At 38.4% G+C, this 25,493-nt stretch overlaps 2 protein-coding genes across 15 annotated transcripts in view; one reads left to right on the top strand and one right to left on the bottom strand.

Annotated features, from left to right (window-relative positions):
* PRP4K (pre-mRNA processing factor kinase PRP4K) overlaps positions 1 to 13,132 on the bottom strand; it is a 25,212-nt gene extending 12,080 nt beyond the window's left edge. For all 3 annotated transcript variants that reach the window (XR_004367017.3, XR_003958687.4, XM_004175523.6), the window contains exons 1-6: positions 12,999 to 13,132; positions 8,092 to 9,282; positions 5,029 to 5,202; positions 4,597 to 4,752; positions 3,772 to 3,853; positions 2,029 to 2,239 (exon numbers count right to left, since the gene is read on the bottom strand). Coding sequence is in view for 1 of the 3 variants with exons in the window: in XM_004175523.6 (XP_004175571.5) it covers positions 2,029 to 2,239; positions 3,772 to 3,853; positions 4,597 to 4,752; positions 5,029 to 5,202; positions 8,092 to 9,282; positions 12,999 to 13,036 (1,852 nt within the window). In the remaining 2 variants the exon portion in view is untranslated. The remainder of the gene's footprint in view (positions 1 to 2,028; positions 2,240 to 3,771; positions 3,854 to 4,596; positions 4,753 to 5,028; positions 5,203 to 8,091; positions 9,283 to 12,998) is intronic.
* LOC105758980 (uncharacterized) lies at positions 12,202 to 25,493 on the top strand. Of its 12 annotated transcripts, XR_012053863.1 has the most exons (6): positions 12,445 to 13,227; positions 13,891 to 14,301; positions 15,373 to 15,505; positions 17,332 to 17,431; positions 19,667 to 19,767; positions 21,099 to 25,493. XR_012053863.1 is itself a non-coding variant. In XM_072924099.1 (2 exons), the coding sequence occupies exons 1-2, from the start codon at positions 12,545 to 12,547 to the stop codon at positions 14,006 to 14,008; spliced, it is 801 nt and encodes a 266-aa protein (XP_072780200.1). In that variant the 5' UTR covers positions 12,445 to 12,544; the 3' UTR covers positions 14,009 to 16,919. The 12 variants fall into 12 exon arrangements, 1 of the variants encoding a protein (XP_072780200.1); XR_012053872.1 differs by lacking the exon at positions 12,445 to 13,227 and adding an exon at positions 12,202 to 12,429 and having other exon boundaries at positions 13,891 to 15,505; XR_012053866.1 differs by lacking the exon at positions 15,373 to 15,505.

Below are 25,493 nucleotides of genomic sequence, written 5' to 3'. Positions count from 1 at the left end.
TAATCATAAGATATTTTACTAAAAGCCAAAGTTATAAAGCCCAGAAATTTTTCCATTGGAAAATGTTTTCTCCAACCCTGCTTAGAAGGACTCAGTGTGCAGCTTTTTGTCAAATACAATGTTTACTATTGTGTTAAAGAGAAACATTTTTGTTATGGGCAAGATTATCCCTTTCTCACCTTTTAATCATCTTTAAATCCCAAAGACATTTTAATTGGTTGATAAGATAAAAGCAAAGAAATATAAATGAAGTACACATTAGTAAAAGCAAGCAAACTTGAAACGATTTTGTTCATGCACACATTATGGCAGCCCTCCGTGAACATGGGAAATTGGAAACCCTCCCTTCACTAAGCAATGGAGAAAAATAAACAATTAATTCAGCTCAGACGCTTCAGGTCTTGTGATGCATAAACTCCTTCCATGCCAAATAACCAGACTGAAATCTGACAGCATAAAAAAATCATCCAGCATGCTGATACCACTATTTCAAGGCCTAGACCTGTCACCTGATACCTGTGGAGAGGCAGTTTATACCACTGTTTTGAGCTACACACTCTTCTAAAAAGCTTCCTCAAATTTTCCTTTTAGTTTCAGTTACCTGTACTGGGCTGCAATGAGTTACTGACTAGTTTCTTAGCAACTTACTGCTCTGGCCCTATAAGAGGTCAGGATAGAAATAAAAATTTACTCTTGCAGAGGAAGATAGCCCACTGGTTTCGGCTGTTGTTACAGCCACCTCCAACCCAGAATCTTACCACCCAGATGTGAATGTAACTTTAAAAACCTTTTCTACATGTCCATGTGGAAAATGCCTACGTAGTTAAGACTTAAATTTTCATATGCTTTAATAAACAAAATTAGAGAGCAGTACGTGCTTTGACAAAATAGGAAAAACACATTGTCTGTTAGACATAATAAGCCTAAACTTGTGGTTTGCTAAGAAAGTGTAAAATGGTTCTTTTCACCAATGCTGCAGGAGAACAGTCTGAAAACACATGCCCCAGGGGAACGCCAGGATAAACTACAGAGCAGTACAGCAGTCCCAAAGAGATACAGCTTTATTACTTTGAAGAGAAGCATCCACTAGAGACAGCATTTTTAGCCCCCAAAGATAGGTGTAGCTAGCACAGGACGTGAAATACAAGCTAACTGCAACTCTCCCTCAGAGGGGCTGGGCAGGCTCCACAGCCCTCATTAAACATTGCTATTGCAATTAAACTGTAGAGAGAAACCAAAGCAGCTTAGACTTGCTCAAAATACAACCATATAGCAACTGCACACACCTCTCACTACTTGGAAGATGTACAGTAATCCACTTTCAAAAGACAAGGAAAGCAGCAGACTTTCAATACTACAGGGTGTGCTGGGAGATGTTCCATGTTCCTTTTGCTGCAGCTGGCAAAAGGCAGGTTTTATATCAAAATTTATTTAATTTCAACATGGCTGTACAACAGAGTATATGACAGGGGAGAAGACAAAGAAAATACCGATTTCAGCAAGCAGCTATGCTACTAAAATGGACTTACTAGCAATGACCCTCAAAATCATTCTTAATCATTAATCTTAATAATTCTTAATTACTACAGACCCACCTATATTCTTCTGACATAGTGGCTTTGACCAAAAAAAGTTATAAAAGGAGCATAACTTCCAACCCTCACAAAATAAACTCCTAGGACTATACTAAGCTTCTAAGAAAACAACTTGCCTCAGTGAAAAATTTAGAAGGGTAACTCTTAACCATATTGACAGAATGGTTATTTGCTCTTCCAAATGTAAAGCACAAACCGTGTTAAACTGTGTTAAGAGTTACCAGAAATACAGAGAAAATGTTCCACTCATGTCATCCTTCCTAATGAGAAAGATCTATTTTAACGCTATGTTCTAAGTAACATAACATTTGCAAAAATGTTCACAAGTTCCATCCAAAAAGCCAACCTACTTCCTAGTCTGGAAGTATGTAAGTAAACAAAGCCAAGTGTCGGAGCGTTCATAAATTGCACTAGAGAGATGTCAGAATCTCACCATTGTTCTGTTCAACCGTCATGAGGTTGTGCTTGGCTTTCACTGATGCCTCAAATGTGTCCACATTTTCCCGTTCATACTCCTTAACATCAGCAGCAACTCTTTCTAGAATGTCGTCAGGAGAATTTGAGCGACTACGTGTACTACTCTGAGGGCTGCTTGGTTCAGATGGTAAGGATATGTTACTGTCTTCTGTCTGGCCTTTGTATTTCTGAAAAGAAATATACTTTTTAATAGCATATCACAATTTAAACATTTTCACATCCACCCTTTCAATGGTTTGGGCTTTGAGCTGAAACATTAATCTTTGCTTTCACGATCACCTATGTCTATAAAGACAACAGATTATTTTCAAAATGGGATATAACTTCTGAAAATTCAGTTTGTCACAATGAACCACAGTCCAGACCATAAGACTAAAATATTCATGTGTGTGCTTTAGGTCTTTACGTTTCGGTAAAAACAGATTATTACTAAATATTAACTATTTAGTTATGCACTACAAAATGTCAGCAGCAACAAAATTATTACTAAACCATCCTGGCACACAAACACTCAAATACAGTCTTTGAGAAAAAAATTACTTCTTTTATATCCTACATTCTAAAATATTTTCCAATTTTATTAGGGTTATAGCACAGAAAAGCAGCTTTTAGATTCAGGTTTTTTTATGTGAGCTATATATCCTATTTATTCATTGGTGTTGAAAAATTTCAAAAGCATTAAAAATTTTCAAACATCATCTTTACAATTTTTGTCACCCTTAGGTACTATGAAATTATACAGATCTCACTTCCCATCCCAAAAGGTAAAAATCAAGATGAAGAAATGCTGCTACCCCTCAGTTGTCTAGCTTGAACTATTCAATAATACAAGCAGAGGTTTTTCCATTTAGGGAAATCAGCTCTGCAATTTGCTTCCAGCCTGCACCAACATCAGGTGTAACCAGTCTTTAAAAATAATTTATATGGTTTGGCTCAGGCACAGCTCTGAAGGATTTTACAATGGGCTTTACAACATAAAACTCAAACCATGAGCAGTATTTTTAGTCCTATTTAAAATCAGCTATTTTATTTTATTTATTTTAAAACAAGCTGTTTAAGCCAGTAATTTTGTACCTGATACTAAATAAATACGCTACAGCATTTTGCCTATGTTCTAACTGTGTGCCAAATCCCACCTCTGAAAAGAGATAGCTGACTCGCACTGTACAATGACACCCCCTTTGGCTGCAGCTTCCTTCAGGGGTTTTGCTCACACATTACCCTGTTATTACTGTTACCTTGTTACTGGAGTAAGAAGTTGATGCAATTCACATGTACTTTTAGGGAGGAACCCATGACAGTAGCTTTACAAAACTGACAGAGACAATTTCTACTAGAAACAAACTGACCAGTTAGGTTAATCAATATATAAATTACTGTTACACTAATGTTATTATATCAGTGATACAGCTACAGAGAAAACCTACAAATGAATGTAACTGAATAACATTTTTAACATATCTTAAGAGCATCAGAGATTGTTTAACTGTAGCAAAAAATGACTCACAGAAGAGTCACTTCAGTTTTAAAAGAAATGCTGTGACAATAGAAGTGTAGAGTTTAAGAGACTAACATTTACAACAAACTGGAAAAATACAGCAATAGGAATTACTATTGTAACATAGCAATAGGCAAAGAGCCTTCCATTACCCTGACATTTTACACTAAAAACACAGAATTAGTTCCTGTAACCATGTACCTGAACAATTGCTTGCCGCTGTAATCTCCTTTGTCTTATCTCTGCTTCTTCATCCTCTTCTTCCAAATCAAAGTCTTCAAGACTACAAAAATATGATTTTTTAATATAACTTCATAAACATATTATCTACTGAATTATCTACTGAATTTTAACAAATGCAGTTGCTTGGCATATAAAGCACAGAATATATTGAACAATAGCTGCTCAAGTGACTCAGAAAGCAATGCAGTGTATCCCACTGCATATATTTACATTTCCATACAAAGAAAATTATTCTCTTGGTATCTCATTGGGACTTTCTGCATTCTATTTTTAATTGCAAACCATTAACAGCCCTCTTCTAAAAGACAACAAACAAACAAAAAATCCTTGCTCCTTTTCACTGCAGCATCATTTTTCCTTAATTATTTCATTAAGAATGCATACTCTTGCACAATTGAATAGGCAGATGTTTAGGAAATATAAGCACAATTTGCAGACGGCAGTTAATCCTTTCAGCTATTAAAACTTGTCCTCAAGCAGTAAGCTTTACCAAACAGACCAAAAGTTTTCACAAGATACTGATCAAGCTGAATTTAAAAATCTAATGATACATCATCCCCACAAGTCTGCCCACTAGACAACAGGTCTTGGTATTTTTTGCATATTCTGAAGTTTTTCAGATTCTCACAACACTAATTTGACAAGACTGCAAGTACAAAGACATGATCATGGTTTTTGGTGACAACTCAAATCTACACCATCAAGATAAATGTTAGTTCATTCTTGGTATCAATGGAACTGCAGGTTATAAATAACCAGTGTAAGTTAGAAATACAGTCTTACTTTTCATCTGATGAAGACTCCTGTTCAGCTTTCATGCCCTCAGAAAGACTACCTTTAAATTTGTCTTCTTTAACTTTGCTTCTGCTCCGACGTCTATGGCCACCACGTGACCTGGACCGCCTTCGAAGGCGAGATCTACTTCTCCGGCCTCTATCCCTGTTTGAGAAGAACAAGAGATTTGGATTTTGGGTTGGGGGGTTGTTCTGGCTTTTTTAAGAAAAGAAGGAAAGTCTTTTCAGAAAATATAAAGACACTTAATGATTCCAAGTAATAAAACAATTTAATTAATGAAGGACAAAATTAATTTAACTGTGCTAGCACATATTAATACCGAAAAAAAAAATAGCACGGTCTTTTTACACTTATGATAGCAACCCTTATTCTTCCTGTAATATCTTACAAAATACACTTAACAACACAGGGTGTCTTTACCTCCTCCGAGGAGATCTACTCCGCCTTCTGGGAGATCGGCTACGTCGAAGGGGTGTTCGAGATCTCCTCCTAATGGGGGACCGAGATCTTCTTCTGGATGGGGACCATCTGCTGGGTGGGCTGACATCCTTGGATCTTTCACGCCTAGACAAAATGTCATCCCTGGTCCGTGTTCTTAAAACAGAGGAAGAGAGTGGTAGTAAAAATCAGGAGCAAGCTGAAAACAAAAAAATCCACTCCCTCTAAAAACTCACTTGAAAAATCTTACTGCAGGTGAGGGACCACCAGATGGGCTTCTGAGGGAAGGATGGATAAGTAGGCTGCAGAGCTGGCTGCCCTTCCTGCATGTCTCTCCCCACCCTAGGAACTGCCCATCCAAAGATCTAGTTCAGGACAAGTCTGGAAAGAGCTCACTAATTACTACCATGAAGCTAAGAGAGGTTTTAAAACAAAGCTTGTGTTTAGGTCTTACATAAATAGTGGCCTGTTTTCAAGTTTACCAGACACAGTACTGAAACAATACATAAACCCCAAAATCTTATTCTTGAGAATTATTTCACCAACTTCCCACCATGCTATTGAAATTTAGGCTTAGGGTCATGCTACTTCACAGTAGTGACAATAATGTCTGTTTCAATTTGGGCACTACAACTGCATGGCTTCAACATTTCACACATTCTAAAACAGCAGATGAAAACTAGAATACTTAACTAAAATCTAAACATCCGTTCTCAAATTAAAAAATAATTCAAGTCTGATACTATATGCACTATTCAAAATTAGTTTATTCTTGCCTAAACAGACTCACAACTATTCAAGAAAAAAAATCCTTGATGGGATTAAAAAGCTTAACTGTATGACAGCAAGAGGTCAGTCAAAAACTGGAGAGAATAGAAATTATAAATTTAACAACTACTCTAATGAGGCTGCATTAGAAATTGGAAAATAGTTTCACTCTATTTCAAATGAAATGTTACTACTCTATTTTTTTCCTGCTCCTTAGTTTTGTTTTTTTTTTTAAAACAAGTTGGAACAACTTGGAATAACATGTGTTATATCTCATCAATGAACAAAATACCTTAGGTCTGAAAGATTAATTCCACCCATTCCGCAATTTTTTTCATTTGTTTTGAGCCTGTTACATCAGTTTCAATTACCTTAACTACAGACAATGATCAGACATACAGAACTGATGCAAAATAGCAAGGCAAACGGAAAAATGTATACATGTGCAGAGTACTGGCAGTTTCTACAAGGAATTACTGCACTCAAATGCTGGAGTAGGGCAATACCTTTAGCTCAATTAATTTATATTACGTTCTTGTGGACAATATTGCACAAAAAGGCACAGGATGAAGAGTTCCAGGCTTCCTGACTAACAGAGTAGTTGTAATGCCAAAACCTAATCAAAATACCTATTACAAAAAAAAAATTCGTTCAGAGATCACAGAGATGAGATAAAAAGTGGGAGATGATTAAGAATTCATAGTAACATCACATAATGAGTAACTTCAGTCAAAGACCTGAGAAGCGTCTTACAAGATTAGAACACTGGGAACAAACTTGAAAAATGAAATTACTGGGATTTTTTTTTGTTGAAACTGTTCATTAAAGCTCCTGAAATTCTCTGGCAGTTTGAGTAATTACAAGTAGTTAAAACTTGAACACAGGTGGAATTAATTCAGATGTCTTACAAGGAAAGATTATTCCTGCTGATCTGCAAACACCTCCAGCAGAAAATATTTTAGTAGTCCCCCACTCACATGCTGCTCACCACGCAGTTACAGAAGTACGAATTTGACAGCAAAATTCTAGACACATGCATCACTTGAAATAAGTGTCTAGACAACCAATTCAAGCTGGCTGCAATGCAAGCTGTCAAGAAAAATGAAAACTGAAAGATGCAAAACACTGCAGAGGAAAAGTCGACTACTATGCCAGAAGAACTCAGTGGTTGGGTGCTGACACATTCCTGATTCACCAGAAAGCAGCCAGATAAACTGGTAGCATTTAAAATACTTGCTTGATTGGGTGAGCATCACTGGGACCATTCTCCAAAGTACCCAAAGATACCCTATACCTGAAACCAGAGTAACCCTCAGTGATTCAGGCTGAAACTTTCACATTTTTAGGTGCCTATTTGTTAAGCTTTGTGGTTCCAATTAATTTTAAATTCATACTTCTTAGTTCTCAGCCTGGGTGAAGCTAAAACCCCTGATACAAAGTGTTAAATTATTTATTATCCAATGACGAACTCTTCTGGCTCTTCAACTTCTTACAGCTAATGAAGTAGCTTCCAAAAACGCGTACACTTATATCGTTCTCTTCTTAGAAACTCACCACCCAGGCATTATTAGCTTTCAAATTGCAAGGTAACTGCTTTTGTAATTTAAATCTGTCTTTTTTAAAAAATGCCAAGACTATACCAACACAATAAATAGTTATCCATCCTTCAAGTGTATGCAAAATATGATCATTACATACAGCAGTCCAAAACAAAGCAACATTACCATCCTGCTAGCAAATGAAAATCCACAATATTTTGAAAAAAAAAAAAAAAAGACCCTGAAAAGGACATCTTGATATAAAAATCTGCTTACATTCACACATACTGACTCTATCATTAGGGCTTTTTTTGAGGCGAAAGACGGGCTAACTACCCACTTTTAGCCAACACTTATACGCAATACTGGAGAGGATTCTCACTCCACAGAAGTTTTGGAACTCAACAGAACTGCTGACAAAGAATAGAAGCCAAATTCTGGATCCAACTAGAGATAAAAAGGAGAATGCAGCTACAAAACTTGTTCCCAGTAATGATGTGAGCAGCAAATAACTTAGCACTTTAACAAGTACAAGATGAATTTGCCTATCTGACAGCTGGGAAGAATAGTCTTTTAAAAAAAACGGAATACATACAAATTAAGCTCATGATATAATGTACTATCTGATTACCTTTTTTAATACTTATTTTCTGAACAAAATAAGGAGATAAACTCCAAACTAGAAAATAGTTCATCCCGTAATACATTTTTCTTATGGCTCATGACACCTTTAAGTTACCTGGGAGAAGAAAGACGCCTCCTTTCTGATTCTCTTCTTTTTCTTTCTGCAGATCTACTCCGCACTCTTCTAACCGGAGAGCGGGTTCGAGAAGGGGATCTACTCTGTTTAGATCTACGGTCATTAAAGAGAGGGGATCTGCTTCTTCTTGACTTTTCACGCTGTTTGGGAGATAAGCTTCTCCCTTTTGGGCTGCGGCCAGGTCGTCTAGGGGACCTGTTTTCTTTCCCTGAAGAAGCATCTTTAGAAGGAGATTTAATTGGCTTTTTTTCTTTGTCAGTCTCTGATCTCCTAGGTTTTCTATCTTTGGACCGTGATCTTCTATCTTTGGATTTACTTCTTAGTTCTGCTGGAGATTTAGATTTTCTACGATCTCTGCTTTTGCTTTCATTTACAACTGGAGACTTTCTGCGGTCTCTTGATTTACTTTTATCATCAGACTTATTTCTATCCTCCGGAGGAGATTTAGACTTTCTGTTTTTCTCCTGAGATCTCCTCTTAAGTATTGGAGACCTAGATTTCCTTGTCTGATCTTGAGACTTACTTCTCTTATAAGGACTTTTGGATTTCCTCCTTTCTTTTGACTTGCTTCTAGTAGTCTTTTCTTTGACTCCATCAACTCCTGCCTTCGCCTTCTTTTTGTCGGATCTGTGCCTAGTCCTTTCTTTTGATTCACTCTTACTTGCTTTCTTGGAACTAGTTTTATTGTCCACAGGTTCTAATTTCCCCTTAGCACTTGACTTTGTTGTAGGTCTTGTTCCATTTCGTGCTTTTTCATTAATCTCACCCTCTTCTTCAGATCCCGACTCATAACCTTGTAATATTAATCCCATCCCAGACTGGACCTTTCCTTCCATTAATTCGTTTTCAAGTTCAGCTTTCAGCAATGCTCTTTGTTTCTCTAAGTCTTCCAGAGGTGCCAAAAAATCAATTTTAGTTCTTTTAGCTGGTCCATCTTCTTTGTCAGAGGCATCAGCCACCTCTTTCCATTTATGTTTCTTATGTTTGTGTCTGTGTTTATGTTTTTTGTCCTTGTCTTCTTCTGAAGTATGTTTGTGTTTCTTGTGTTTACTTCGGTGTTTGTGTTTCTTTTTTTTGTGTCTGCTGTGCTTGTTCTGAGGTTGGTCTGCCTCTGACACTTCCCCATTTTCTTCATTCACACTTTTCTCGGATGCCTCAGCATCCTCAACCCTGCAAAAAATAAAGAGATCAGTACTATAAACTCACTGTAGTCCTTTATTTCATGTTAAATAGACAGCCTTTTATGATAGAAACTAACCGGCATTTATTCACCTACCTTTGGGAGAATTAAAAATGTACCACTAATTTAAGTAAGTTATAACAGCAAACACACTTCCTCAGGAACACACAGCTACGGCTGCAAAATGAAACAGTATGGAAAGAACAGACAGCAAATGCACGGACAGAACCAAATGTGTGGATGGAACCAATGCTTATGCCTTTACATTCAATTCTGAACTACCTGTTAATATCATACAACCCTGCTGAATATTTATTTGTCAGTACATCCTCACCTATGCCACTTTCTGCTCCACCCCAAAGCCTAACCCAAGCTATGCCTTTAACAAGCATTTTCAAATGGAAGAGAACAGTTGTACTCCAAAGATCAAAATTAATTTCAAGGTATGATGCTGATCTTCTTTTAAAATCTCATACAGAGCTGACTAACTCTCTTAGAGTTTTTTTCCCTCTAAGTGTACACACCTGTCAGAAAATCAAAAAATGGAAAACAATTTGTATTATTTATGCAATATAGGGAACACTATTGAGGAACAGGATAAATTAAGGAAGTCTAATTTCAGAGCAGATTTCTGATAGTATGCAGCAGATTGGCAGCTTCAAAAATGTGGTAATCTTGACACCGGTAAAATGCCATTGACCAAAACAGCTGAAAGTAAGTGCACAGCAGGTTATTAAAACAATAATATACAATGTTTCTTCTAAAAAGAATATCTTCAATCGACTGTAATTTCTCCAAATAGTAACTTCAAAAAATATAAAATTCAGTCCTGACATTACATATCTCCTAGTTTTATCCTCCATAGCCACTGAAAGTGGCTTAGCAATAGGGATTTTTACAGTATTTAGCAAATACCTCCCCATCTCCTTCAGAACATCAAGTTACTGTCTTTTAATACAGACATTTGCCTTTTGATATAATATTACAGGTGCCAGTGCTCAGCTTTGTACAAATCACCCCATCTAAACTACAGCTTTGAAATTTACTAGTTACCACTTTAGTAACTTAAACATAGCTCTCTGCTGTATACTAAGCCTCATTAGGTGAAAAGAAATCCCCCAAACATGAAGTCAGGAGCAGGGGTTTAATGTACACAGAAATGTGGAAATTACCTCCTGAACTCTACTGGTTTCAGATGTTTCTGAAGAGTATTATCAATCATCTGACCCAATAAATATATCAGAGACATATATTCTAAGCCAGACCTAAAGGACAGCACCTCACTACAAATTTGATTAGTGTCTTCCTAATTAAGGACAGATCTTCAAGCAATGCACATTTACTCTCTCTTGCTTGAGCTAAGGCAAATTCTTGTACTAGTAAATAAAACTGACTTTTCTGCAAAGTACACTAAAATTATTGGCTAAAATTATTTATTAAAACTTTAATGCTATGAAATGATGAATGCCCAAAAGGAACAAACTGATTGACTTAAGATTATAAAATATTCAGAGACTTAACTCAGAATGCTGCTTGTCTTTTACATTTTTATTACTACTTCTGTTTATTCAAGGCATACAGAAAGGTGTTTTTATTAACTGCTACTACCTCCTGACACTCCATAACATTATGATAAGAATATCAGAACAAAAGAGGAAAAACTGGCTTAAAAAGACCTTATTTTATCTTGTGCTTGGCATTATAAAAAGTTTAAAAAAGAAGAAGCATTAAATGCAAAACTTCTTCTACTTGGATTTGTCATCCTGAGCAAGTCCATCTGTGACATAAGTGGGGAAATGCGACAAGGAGAATTTTAAGGGAACTATGTGCCCTTCAAAATTTTTTTTACTTGGATCTAGGATCCTGTGTAAATCCCCAGTTAGCACATTAAGGTACTTCAAGACATTATAGAAATATTACATACAATACAAATCACATCTGTTCAAGCTGTTCTAGGTAAGTCTTCCTTCTCTTAATAGCAGAAAGTGACACCAAAATCTTTAAGTTATTTTGCTATTGTATGTATTTTGAAGTTATGTAATAACTTCATCTTAAATTCTGGAAAAGCCAGCTGGTAGCTAAGGTGCCAGACAAGACACCTCACCACAGCAGCAGCTCCGGCCACTACAGGCTGCCAATACAACTTTAACTCAACAATAATAAGAGGTTGATCAATATGCAAGAAATAGTTCAAGTTTTCTTTGTGTACAGGGATACATTTATTTCAAGTAATTTCATTAAACTGTGGATAAACTTTTACTTCCATTAAATACTTCAGAGATATAATGACATGGATGAAAAAGCCTTTTAAGAATATTTCAGAAGGTGATGAGGCATGTCTACATGTTTAGGTGCTAATGGCTTTAAACAGAGAGAAACTGTGACATGAACTTGTTATAGCCCTACTTTTTCCTATTTTTGAATTCAAGGAGAATTGCAGGAAGTTCATAAGGATGTGCAGTGATTTTCACTCCTCTTCTTCCTTCATACAGAATTCCTATCATCAGCTTCTACCTTATTACTTAACTTTCTCTCTACAATACTAAACGCTATTCTTCATGTGCATGTGTGTTACACGGCTCACGTGTATTCCCACTGCTTTTCCTCACCTGTTTTCTACTCCCAGGATAAACAACAAAATCAAGCCTCAAATCAAAACTCGTTAAGGAGAAAAAGACACAGAAAGCAGTTCATATGACTAAAATGTTAACGCAGAAAAGAGCAGCGATAGAGCAAGCATTAGATCGTTAACTCCCAGAATTTCCAGAAGATTGTGTTCAGGAGCTCCTGAGTGCGGACAAACCCAAACCCCCCGGCACTAACCGGGGTGCCTGGAAAACGCACGCCCGGGAGCCCCGTTCCAGCAGGGAGGCGGCAGCTCGATTTTCGTTTCCCAACGGGAGCCGAGACTTGCCAGTCATTTCGCGGGCTGGAAGGAGGGGCTGGCGGCAACAAATCACTTTCTGCTTCCACCAGCACGGGCACTTTCTATACCGCGAGAGCGGCCAGGGCCCGGGGGAAGGAGGGAGGGAGGAGAGTTCGCCGCAGGGCGGGCAGCGGCTCGGCGGCCCCAGGGCAGCCCCGCGGCAGCCGCGGGCCCAGAGCCGCCCGGCCCCGCTCGCAGAGGGGCTGCGGGGGTGCGTGTGCGTTCAGTAGCGTGGGGGATCCCGGGGAGCGCCGGCCCGGATCGGCCTCAGGGATGCCCGAGCCCTGCGCACCCGGGCGGGCAGCGGCCTGGCAGCCACGCGGAAGATGCGCATCCCTCCGCCCCACGTCCCTGTATCCCACGTCCCCGCGGCGGCAGTCCCGGCTCCCCGCGGCCGGGGCACCGGCGGGGCGGGAAGGCGCACGCGGGACTCCCGGGGACACGCGCCCGCCGCCGCTTCCCTTCCCCCTCCCCCCGCGCGGCCCTCCCGAATCCACGGGCGGATCCAGCGCCCGGGGCCCCGCCGGGCTGCCTCGCCGCGGGGCCAGCGGCGCCTACGGCAGCCCCGCTCCCCCAGAGCGGCCGCCTTCCCCCATCCTCCTCTCCATACCCCCTTCCTCCTCCTCCCTCACCACTTCCACCCGGACCGCTTCGTGTCGTCCCCGTCCCGTGTGTGTGTGTTCCCCCTCCCCAATCCCCTCGCCCCCGCTTACTCCCTCCACCTCCCTTCTCCCCAAAGCTCCAGAGCGAGGAGCCTCCCCCGCTCCAGCCGGTCCTTACTCGGGCGCTCGCTGCTCGGGCTCGGCCGCGGCGGCCATTTTGAACTTCCGAACTCCTTCGCTGCCGCCGCCGCCGCTGGGAGGGGGCGGGGGGGAGACGCGGGGCCGGAAGTGAACCCCGCGCGCGGGGCCGGGAGCGCGCGGAGGCTCCGCCCCCCCGCCTGTGGGGGCGGCCGGGGGGAGGCGGTGGCGGGAACGGGCCCGGGCGGGAAGCGGCGGGGTTGGAGCAGGTACTGGGCGGGAGCTCTTCGCCGCGAGGGCCCTGAGACACAGGAACGCGATTCCCAGAGAAGCTGTGGATGTCCCATCCTTGGGAGCGTTCTAGTCTAGTTTCTCCGGAGCTCTGAGCAGCCTGGTGCGGTGGAGGGGTATCCCAGCGCATGGCAGGGGGCTGGAACTGAGTCCCTTCCAGCCCAAACAATTCTGTAATTTCTTGTTGAAAGGCGTCGGCCCGCTTGATTTGCCTTTCCAGGCTCGGCCTGGCTGTGCCGGGCTGCAGGGAGGGGGTCGGTGGGGTTCGGGGCTGGGGCTGGGTGCGCTCTGCTGCCTCCTGGGCTGCAGGGTGCGGGTTTCTCACCAGCGTTCTCGCCTTTTAAAATGAGTATTAGATTTAAGATCGCTACTGCCTCTCCGCTAACAGAAGCTGTTATAAACTTAGCGCAGAAATGCCGCACCGTTGCTAACCTGTATTTCGTTTTTAATTTCAACAGGTGTTTCTAGCAGTCATTTATGGCATTTTTCTCATGCAGAAGTCTCACTTTGAGATAGTCATAAAATCTGCAGACATCCCTAGGGCTAGAATCTGAATCTGGGTGTCATCGCTCCCCAGACTTTGGATAAGACACTCGAAATCATGAAGTGGATTTTAACTCTTGTTTATTGTCTTTTTACAGATTCACAGCCTGTTCTGAGTTGGAAGGGATCCACAAGGATCCTCGACTCCAGCTCTTAAGTAAATGTCCCGTATGGGGATGCACCCACTACCTTGGCGTTACCAGCTTCATGTTCTAACCGACTGCAACTCCAGGAAATTAACAAATCTAACTACACATATCAGTGTGTTCTGTCGATGAACCCACACATCACCATGAAGACATCACAACATCCCTGCTGTATGCTGCTCTGCTTGAGCATTTTGAAGCCCATATTTCCTGGTCTGGTGGAAATATTTGTAGTGGAGATATTTAAGTGCAAGCTCTGCCATTTCACAAGCAGGATCAAAAGTAAGATCAGGAGACACCTGGCTCAAATCTGTGAAATTAATATGGCATGTCGAATTTCAGGCTGCCCTAAAATGGACCAAGGTAAAAATTAGTTATATAGCATTGGAGATGAAAAGAATGAGAAAAAAGAAAATCGTGCAGAAAATTACTCTCTTGTTGCCTGTGTATCAGATGCCTTAAAATAAAAGTCCTTGCTCTTGTGATATGAGCTCAAGCATAATCCTCATGCATCTCACTCCTGTGAAATGAACACCTGGTTTGGAGAAGTAGCAGCTTATTTTCAATTTGAGGAACCTTGCAGTGCTGACTTCTCTTTTCTTGGAAGAGAAGGGACAGATAAACCCAGTCTATGCCTCTCAGCATCTGTCACATTTCCAGTGTTAGAGCCCAGACATTTGCTGGGGAAATTAAAAGCCCCTAAGGCTCAATCAAGGTGTAAACATCATAGAAAAATCAGTTGAAAGCTGGATCTAAGGGCTCAACTCACCCTATAGAAGATGCTTATGCCTCAGAAGCTGGGTTCTGAGAAAAAGCATAATTTCTTCATGTGTGGAATGTAGCACTAGAGCCACAAGATGCTGAGGAAATCCATGTAACAAGTCATGTGGATCATGGCTTTAAATGTGCTTATTGTCACATGACTGAGTAGATCTTAATGGAAAATTATTGAAAATTACACATGTGGCCTACCAGTGCTCCATCTGTGAAAGTGCTTTTATATCACTTGATAAAGTGCCTGGAAAGTGCATAGAAACGGCCATGAGAGGAAATCTCATCTCAGTGCACATCATCTGAAACTGAGCTGATAAGCAGTCTTCATATAGCTTGCTTGGCATTATCAGGATATGGTTATGTGCCCACACAGTGATTTTACCAGTAAGTCAGGTTCTATTTTTTGCTCTCATCCACTTGCTTCCTCAGCTTAAACTTATTGCTGCAAATAACTTTGTTTGGTCAATGCAAAATGTATGGGAGCCTTTCAGTAAGAACTGTAAATGCTATCATCAGAAATCTTGAATGACAGTGCACAAAGGTAGTGTGGGCATTTTACTGTTTGACCATTCAGTATTGCAGGTGTTTGCAGTGATTAATTGATTTTAGCAAGGTTTCCCTGGCTGCTGCTGGCATATAAACCAAGTTCTTGCTTTGTAGGTTGAACTACTGCATTGGTTCTGACTGCTCAGAACCAAAGCAAGTTAAAGAACCTGGCCAGGTGAAAGAACAGGTGATTGCGAAATAAGGTGATGGCTCATGGGTGTGCCCTGGAGTTTGTGGCAGTGGTCAGGTAAGGAAACGGGCAAGGTTAGGAACATGAAGGAATGTGGAATGCCATGGCATCCTGTGGTTGTAGCCAGGGATCTGTGTCATGATTCAGGGTTTAGATTAGATTATGAAGGGTTTTGATGGAAAGGTTTAGGTTGAATTAAGTGTTATGCTGTCTAGTTTTGATGCCTTTGTTGTGTTTGGGATACATGTGCTTGTTCAGAGGTTTTTACTGCTTGATACAGCAGGAGATAGAATTTTTTAAAAGGTTATAGCAGAATTTCTGGAGGAAAAGTAATTGAGAAAATGACAATTTTTAGACTAACAGCAAAACAGTTTTTTAAATTTGCTTCACAATGAATTACAATGTCCCCTTGATTGTGACTGTAAGCCAAGGACAAGGCTGCAGTCCACTATAACGTTTTCTCTAAGGGGATAGGAAGGAAAGCACAATTAACAAATTATAAATTTTCTCTTGAATAAGTATTTTCATTCCTGTTGGGTGGGAGGCGTGGGCATTAAAAATCCATCTTCCTTACAACTGTAGTGAGAAAACCTGGAACTGGGATTCCTGAGATGCTCTTTTGACAATTTCCATTATGTCTGGGGGCGATGAATTTTGAAGATTATAACTTACTATTCATTGTTATGTTAACATGCAGAAAGTTTACTTAATTTTAGTTTCCTAGTGAAAATTTTAATAGGTTAAATACTTCACAATATTTTAAGCTATTGGTAGTATTGTGGAATTTTAAATATTTTATGTACATTTTTGTGATAAATGTAAGCAAAGATATCCTTTCTAAATATTTATTTAACACTGCGCTAATTTCTATGTGTTTTTGAGGTGCAGAAGAAACAATAAAGAAACTAAGAAATTTCAACTTGATAGTGTTTTTCAGCTGTTTCATTCCATTAAAGGAAGCTTTACTGTAAAATTATAAGGAACTGTTGTCTGCTGATTCCTTGTGCTTGTGGAGCTGATACAATGAGAGCCTTCCTGCTGGCTATGGGGATAGTTTCTGAAATGATTTTAAACACAGTTTCTTAGCACTAACCTTGTGTTTAACTTAGTATCAAGTTCTCACTGCAATTGTTAATGTTATTTGGTACAATATGCTTGTTGTAGCTTTTAACCTATGTGAAAGCCTAACTGGTTAGTGGAAAGCAATGTACAAATTGAATCTTAAATCTTAAAAAAATAGTTCAGAAGTTGCTGTGAATTTGAGTTATTTTGTATTAAAACCTTTACAAAGAAAGGGTTAGTGGTCTCGATTGCATTTCCCTTCAAACAGAAATCCTCTGTGCAAAACCTGCAACCTTCTACCACTGCTTTCTCCAGACCAAATTTAGACTGTCAGCAGATGTACTAAAAAGAAAACGGACATTTAAAGTGTGTTGTGTCTGCCATTAAAAATAATCCTTTGAAGCTTGGATATTCTGAAGTCCCTGTTCATTCAATATTTTTCATATGGTCCAAAATTCACAACAAAATGCCTCCATTGAAAGTGCATAATTTTGCTAACTCATTTTTAATTGTGGTTTGAAATCTTTGAGAACTCCTTGTTATCATGTTTTGATTTGTTTTGGTTTTTGTTCTGTTGTGACATTGTGGGTGCACTAAGCATTCTTAGAGCTGAGCTAACCTTGGATTTGCTGCCAGAGTCCCCATGGTCAAATTATGTCTTCATAATCAATAACTGCTCTTTCTTCTTAAATGCTGTGCATCTTAGCCAAATTTGGCCTCATATTGCCTAAATAACCACAAAATACTTTCAAACTACATATGAGTTAAGTTTGAACATTTATGTTAATAACTTCAGTTTCGATAAATGTCTTCTATTTTAGATTAACATACTTGCTATAGTTTTAAGCTACTGTAACAAACCATGGCTTTTAATACAACTAAGGAAAGGATCAAGGTCTGCAAGCATCTGTGCAAGCACAGGTACTGTTTCCAACTGTACTGAATGCAAGATGTGAGATTTTCTTGCAGTTATTTTTCTTTTTTTTTTTTCTCTTTCAGTGCTAAATATTCACTTGATACAAGTGTAGGTACAAGTAAATTGGTTTTAATTGATGGAAGAAGTATTTAAACTCATTAAGATAGGTTAGAACAGTGGTTTGAAGGGCAGGGAGAAAGGATTAGGGACTTTACATAGAGTTTGCTTGAAGGCAATAAACCAGAATCCCCATCTTTCCAAGGCAGTAGGTGGACTGGGATGTGGCAGCTCATTGAGCTTGCAGCTGAGCAGCTCTTACATAGCTCTTACATAGAGGAGAGAAGAAGTGCAAGAAATCTGCATGGAAGGACGTGATGAAATGCTTGGTTTTTGAATACTTCTTAGGTTGATTTGAGTTTCTGATGGGCTCATTTTGGCAATTGATAATTGCTTGGTTGGATAACTAGCTGCTAGTTTAAAAGGAAATTCTGTCTTGCTGAGTTAGTAGCAGCAAGTCTGTCTTCCTCTGTCAAGTGTTGCTTCATCTCAGTGAAGCTTTATTTCCATCTGCAAGAGGTAGAGATCCTTGTTTCATACAAGGAAGACTCTATTACCTAATCATTTTGTTGTTTGTTGTGTTGCTAAACTGGGGTTGGGGATGCTATACTGCTGAGAATGTCAAAGCTGAAGGATGCTTCATGTCTGAAGCTTTTCTGGCTTCAACTTTATCAATTAACTGGAGTAACATCAGAATTATAATACTTTTCATGATGACCATCTAGGTTCAATATTAAATATTTTGCCCAAGGATTTATTTTTCTTTTTCTGATTTCTTTTTGGACATTTAATGATGTCAAATGTGCAAATCAACCAAAATGACTCAGCCAATTTTCTAGAAGGTATATGAGGAAAACTTTCTGTTCATAATGTTTTCCAGTGGAACCTGCAAGACTGGATACCTTTTATTTAAAAAGCCCAAATAATCAGTGGTTTGAAGGAAATATATAAGCATTTTTCAGGAGGTGTCTTCTGTTAGAACAGTTGAAAGGCCACATTCCCGATGGAAAAATCTATTGAGATTTGGCCTTTTCAACGTCTCTGGAAAATGTAGTGAATGATGACAATACCTGCAAGAAGCTAATTGTGACAGAATGTTTTAGGGAGGCAGGGACAGGAACTAGGAAAACTTGCCAGTTTCCTTTGCACCTGGCTTGCAAAGGTTTTTAATTCTTTTGTAGACAGCATATAAAAGATGTTGGATACTGAACACCAGTGTGGCTGGAAAACCTGTGAGCTGTTGCCAGAGATAAAGATGAGATGAGGAGATGAACTTAAACTTTGGCATGTTAGGACAAGTGATAGTGGGTCATGGCAAAGTGCGCAAATAGTAAAATAAGGGGAATCTCAGAAAGTGAGAATATCTTGGGCCACAGTTTGGTCTGAAGTGGACAGAAGGATTTAGTCTCAGACATGTGAACCAGCATTAAATTAACAGAGTGCACAATCACTTCTATTTACTATTGCTGCCATTACTCAAATGACAATTAGTTCAAGCATCAGAGGGCTATGGTTTGTGTATGTATATATATATTCCCCATTGCAAAATCTAGCATTAATGCTTTAACTTCTTAGGTATTTTGATTCAAAAAATGAAACCTAAAACTTGTCAGGTGTCAAAAAGAAAACAAAACCACAAAAAAAAAAAAAAAAAAGAGAACTCTCAATACAGGTCAAAAAGCCAAGCACTCATCTGTGTGGGTGGGTACACTTGCAAAATCTTTAATTGCCTGATTTGGCTGTATGCAAATTTCTGCTCCCAGTGATCCTTTTGAAATTCAGTGTGTAGAATGGGTAGTGCTTCATTAGCTTTGCTTTATTCTTTAGAGAGCAGAGTAGATATACAAAAAGCAATGAGATTAAGGTTTCCAAGCCAACTTTGATTTTGGCAATTTAACTTTCATTTTGTCAATACCTAATTTTTATTTCTTGTCTTAGCAACCTTAATGACTTGAGGCTTTGTTTGAGTTTTTTAATACAGTTTTTATTTTATGTTGTGGGAAATATGTTGGGAATTTACCTTAATATACTAAAATAAATTACCAGAAATGCTGTGTTCTTTAGCAGTATGTATTGCTGTATGTTCTGAATTACTAGGTTCTACATTGCTATACCCCATGAATGTGCCATACAGTGGCTATATAAAAGTTCACCTATTTCTTCCTTATGACTCTGACATACAGACCCTTCAGAGTTACTCGCTTCAGCTCCTTCATAACATCCTTACATGTGTTAGTGGTGTCTTGACCGAACCATCCTGGTGCACACCAAATTGGAGAGTCAGGTAAGTGTTTATTTATGTTTGAATACAGCAAATGAAAAAACCAATAAGATTCTCAAATATTTTTTAATCTGTACATGGTCACAAAACAATTTGACCTCCCTTTTCTCTTAGTCACTAGAGATTCCACAATCCAGCAGTATTTGTAATCTGATGCTTGCTGTGTCATCACATTAAAAGGAGTGGGCAATTTAATAAATAAGGCTTGGTGACACTGGGTGAGGAAAAAAAATCTTTAAATTTTTCTTTCTGTAAACAGCAGTCTGCTGAAATGTTCACATGATCAGGTTCTGCTTCTTACAAATTATCTTCAGAGTTGGTACTACTGTTTTGAGATTTATTTATTTTTATAACAATTAACATCAGCTTTTATATCTTGTTTGTAAGCTTTTGGGAGGGTGGTAAAAGGGTAATTTTTGTTATTTTGGTAGTTTGTTGCTAGTACAAAAGCAGTAATATACAAACTATGTCAGCACCAAAAAAATTGAGTCAAATTAAGTTGTTCTGTGCCAAATGATACTTGCATGGTTGAAAGTATTTCATTTACTCTGAAACAAACACTGGGTATCTTCTCGATCATGTAATGGCCTTTTTTCTCCCTAATTTTACAAAAGTATGGTAGATATTTAAAAGTGTATGCAGCATTGTATTTTTTAAGTTTATATCTTGGTTTGACATTTCACTGATCTTTGTATTAGTCTTAACAACATAATTGGCATTTTATGTTATTTTAACAATTTTTGGATATTCATAACATAATAAAAATCAATTCCTTGTAGCATGGTAGCTGTATTGTATAAAAAGGTTGGTTGTTCTTTATCTGCATGTATTATCACTGGAAGTTCTGGAAGTTTACTCAAGGAAACTTAGAAAAGACAGGAATGTTAGAAATGGGCATTGTAGGATAAAGCTTTTATATGATAAATACATTGTAATCTGGTAAAACAAAGTGATTCAGGTCAAATGAGAAACCTGAAAATCATGTTTTTCCTTTCTGCATTGTCACTTTTAAAAAGAAAGGGATATTTATTGTCCTGGCAAGTGTGTCAAACACAGTAGTAACTTTTCAAATGCTGTCATTTTTATGATTATAATTTGTGCTTACCTAATTATATTTTCTTGAGTTGTGCTGAGCAGCATTTTAGCAATTTTGTAATGCAAGTGTGCATCCAGTAATGATAATCTGTACTTCCAAGATGTGTGTGAATGGCAGTTGAACATTTCTGTAAATCACTTGCCTATTCATTGTATTTGCAGTATACACAAAAATAAAACAGAGCAGTCCTTTCCTCAAAATTACTTATCTTTAACTTACATCTAATTTTACCCTACAGGTTAAAAAAAACCCCAAACAACACAACAAATGAACAAACAAAAACCAATTCAAACAAATGACTTTTCTTGAGAAGCTTTATTTTGTGTGTTTCACAAACATAGCACAGAATGAGGAGCAAGGTTTATTTCCTCTACAACATTGTCTTTCATCACCTGAAAGTTTCATATCTCAGGTTTTTAAGTCTTTCCATCACTGATGGTATAATAAAGTATTGGTATAGTGTATTTTGGGTTTCTTTTTGAATTAGTTTACTTCACTTATTTCTTAAATGGCAATCCAAAGAAGAATTCAAGGAGCATATGGTAAATTACAGAACTGCTACCACTCCTTTTTCTTCATTTCGGGATCAGGTATTCAAAATCAGACATCAATTGAGTGGACATCACAAACAAATCCATCATGAAGAAACAACAAATCCACAAATGAAAGAGATGAAGAGAAGAACAAAGCCTGAAGATAACCCTGTGTGTTTCAACACAAAAGGAACTTGAAAGAAGGAGTCAAGTTAATTTAAATGCAGTATGTACAGTAGGTATGATCTGTATTATAGCAAAACTTGCTGTTTTGTTTCTTAATTGCAGAATATTTGGTAATCTGGCATATCTATTTATTTGCTTATTCACTTGCATATTTTTGCAATGAAGTTACTCTTAGCATGAACAAAAATAAAAATAGCTGCCTCCTACTTGGTTTGTGATAGTACCAGTCTTTGGAATAAATTAAGTATGTGCTGATCAAAAGGTGCAGCTAAGGTTTTCTGCTGTAGTTTGTTACAGGCAATAACAAAGTACAGCCACTGAAATAGGCTCTTTCAGGAGCCAAGAGAAATGCTGTGATACTTCTTGGAATTCTGCAAGTTAACTAGGTGACAAAACAGCTTCCTTTGGGTCATGGCTGCACTTTTAAGAGGAATATTAACTGAAGCACCAATTTTATCAGTTAGTGGAAAATTCTACTTATCTGCACTTGTAAGAATTAACACCAAGACTCTGTCTTACCTGAAGTGCACCCTTTCTTCCAAAGAGATTTTGAGAAGGCATTTGATACTTTCCTGTTATTCAGAAAAGATCTCTTTTTCCTTGATAAAGAAGATAATAATCTCTAGCAGCCCTCTGTCCATGAGTTGACATTACAAAATATTCTGATAGCTTTTCTAAGATTTAGATAATATTAGATAAGCTTGAGTACATCTCTTTCTCTAAGTTTCTTGTAAGTATGTACATTTGGCTTGGGATGTTTCCTCCTTTTGTTGTTGTTTATGGCCATACATGTCTGTTACATTGTCAGAAAACATTTTTACAATAGTTTAACTAGAGAGGTCACTTTCTTACTTTCACAGTTGTGTTACATAAATTAATTCAAATCATCAAAGCTTTTCCCCCAAAGGCTTCTTTATCCCACTGTTTTCTAGGACTGTAATAATTGTCTCTACTGAATCTGGCTTTCCTCGTTTGAAGTTGTTATTGCTCACATGGAAAGAAATAAATATATGTTTTAGTAGCTCTCTGAAATTAGTATAATAAAAATAAAGCAAAAATGGAGTTTGGGTTCAGCTAGTCAAAGGCCTAATTGCTTGAAGTGAGCTAGAGCATTTTTGTTAGTAAGTAGGGAGCAGACCAATGTGCTGATGATGTGCCTTGCACATAGGCATCTGTCTTCTGGGCTTTTTTAAAATCAAGTAGTCAGTTAACAAAACTTATCTCTGTTTCAAGTGGCAGAAGTATAATGTTAGGCACTTTAAATTGTTACATCATTACAACAGTTACTTGTGGAGTTACACTGGAGTATGACAATCCAAATTTCATCTGAGGTTATATTAGAAATGTGACATCTGCTGTATGCAATACAACTCTGTTTTGAAGGAAAAATGAGCTTTTATGGACTGGGTCTCTGGAGCTCTCCCTGGAAGAGGGAGATTAAGAACTTGAACTTTTCATACCTACTTCTGACTCAAGTTTTGCTTGACTTTTGTACAGCAAAACAAGCTTAATGTCAACACTGTTCATTTCCTGCAGTCCCCCTGAGGTGCAAACTCATAAAACTGGCATTGGCCGTCGTCCCAGCTTGCAACTGTCCCCTAATTCTTTCCACTAAAGACCCTGTCCCAACAGCAGAACAGGATCTATTGGGAATCACAGCCATCTCAGTGGTGTGTCCTGCTGCACAGATGGAATAGCTGATGGCAGAAGGGTGTAAGGATAACCCTGCTGTGCTGACTGTGACTGAGAGCACGGGCTGTGCTCTGCACAGAGCTCCAGAGTGCCAGAACAAGCTGCCTCATTTTCTCTTCGTCCCACAATTGCCTCTCCTTATGCCCAGATCAACAGAGGCACATGAGAAGTATATTTTAGAGTCTGTGGATATTGCAAAACTTCAAGGAATTCCTTTAAACTGAGAAATATCTGCTGTCAGGAGGTTACCAGCAAAGTGTTGGTAGCAGGACCTGGAAATCCAGCTGTGCTCCTGGCCGTGCTGTGGCACTTTTGTTTGCTTTCCTCCAGGAGGGGGCAGCAGCTGAACAACATCAGGGGCTGGTTTTCACTTTTCAAAAGCTTTTCCAGTGGCCCCCTCTGCCTGTGAATCCAGCAGGGGCTCCATACCGATGGAAGAGTTTAAAATTATAATTCCTGCCTGTTTGCTACAAAGATAGCTGGAATGTACGAATCGGAAGTCTTAATTCTGTTCAGTATTAAGCAGTAAAATTTATTCAGTAAAATCTATCTCAAGTTTTTAGAAAGAGCAGTTCAATATTGATACTTAAGCTTTTATGACTGTAGCAGTAGGTATGTATATATTTTAAAGGACAAAATAACCAAGCAACCCAACCCATTATTAATGTCACCTAAGTCTTACTTAACATCTTTCATTTTCTATCAGGTTGCATATTGCAATTCAAAATAATAGCCTTTTTTCTCCCATCAGAAAATAAAACTAAGAATACACTAAATCTAATGATGGTTTTCATTCGTGTGTAATTAATGTGCTCATGTACTTTCTTTGCTCATGCATTTTGCTGACAGAGCATGGGCATTAAAGTCCTCAATTCACAGGCAGTGCTAATGATGCTAAACAATATAACCAAATTGTACTGCCCTTTTTCAGCCACAAAGTGCAGGTTTATAATCTAAAACTTTATGGAGGTCTACCATATTACTGATTGGGAGTATAGTGGGGTCTTTTTTAAAACTGTAGGGAAAATGCTGATTGGTACCCACCATTGTGAATTTCTTGAAAGTGTGTGGCTGTAATTCTGTTTAAGTTACAGATCAAGTAGTTAACAAAAAGCCACAGAGAGCAGTCAAGCCTTTTCAGCTGCTAAGTTTTATCCAGTAGTTTATATAAAGAAAGAAAAACCATAGTGGCTTCTGTGAGTATCAGCAGCTATAATCAGGGTTCAGAAGCTAACTGGGAAGGATGAAACTAATTCCTAACAGGACTGATTCACTGATAAACTTGCCTTGATGCATCTCATTAAAATTGTGTTGTAATGCATGTGGGATCTTTATGGAGCCTAAAACTTTATCATGTGACTTGACTTTTTTTTTCTTTTGTGGTGATTTTTCCTTTTCAAAGATTACAAGTGTTTAAGAGAAGAGGAGGAAATAATTGCAAAGATTTTTTCAGAATGGCACAACTTGGCTTTCAGAGTTGCCTTTCATCTTAAATCTCAGTGTTTAAATCACAGATTTTTCTATACAGGCCCCATGGTTCTACTGATCTCACTGATTTAGCACCTTATATGCATCAAACACTTCAACAACATCCCTGAGTATTTAAGTTCCCTCATGAAAGTTCAGGGCTTTAATGCTTTGAGCAATGTAACCTTTATTTTTCTAGTTCAGGAAAGATCCATGCAAATAACTGAGGATTAAATTCCCTTTTTTCATCTTTTTGTTTTGAATACTGTTGCATAAAATAACTCTATGATTCACTCTTGCTTTGTGTAGTAATTAGCAGGAAGATTTTTACCTGTAGAAGTCTTGAGTATAGTATAAATTAATTCCATAGTATTTTAAAATACTTCATTTTCTGAGTGTCTGGACTTGAATTGCCTTCACAAATATGTAATTAAAATAGCTCTGATTTCCTTATAGAGTGTTTAAAGAATGAGTTACCCTGTTAATTGCATCGATAGATGAATGTATTACATAGTTTTGGGAATAGTATTTACTCAGTTATTAATTATTTACAGTGTGTATTGAAAGGACATTGTTTCCTTTTGCTTGAAAGGTCAATAATCTGGATAGATGTGTATGCACTTTTAAAACCTGCTATTGGTTTTCACAGGAAAAGGATTTTTAAACTTCTATGCTTGTATTTCTCTCTTTGAAATTATTGTGTCTTAAAGATGTGACTCTAAAGCATTAAAGACTTGTGCTTGAATTTGTGAACA

Source organism: Taeniopygia guttata, chromosome 2 (assembly GCF_048771995.1).
Source record: "Taeniopygia guttata chromosome 2, bTaeGut7.mat, whole genome shotgun sequence".
Taxonomy (NCBI): Eukaryota; Metazoa; Chordata; class Aves; order Passeriformes; family Estrildidae; genus Taeniopygia; species Taeniopygia guttata.
This window is presented reverse-complemented; position numbering and strand designations above follow the sequence as displayed.

Bases quoted from the DNA above. Each gene is read 5' to 3' on its own strand.
- LOC105758980 (XM_072924099.1), top strand. From the start codon at position 12,545: ATGCGCATCCCTCCGCCCCACGTCCCTGTATCCCACGTCCCCGCGGCG. The intron at 13,228-13,890 runs GTACTGGGCGGG...GTCTTTTTACAG, and splicing joins AAGCGGCGGGGTTGGAGCAG to ATTCACAGCCTGTTCTGAGT.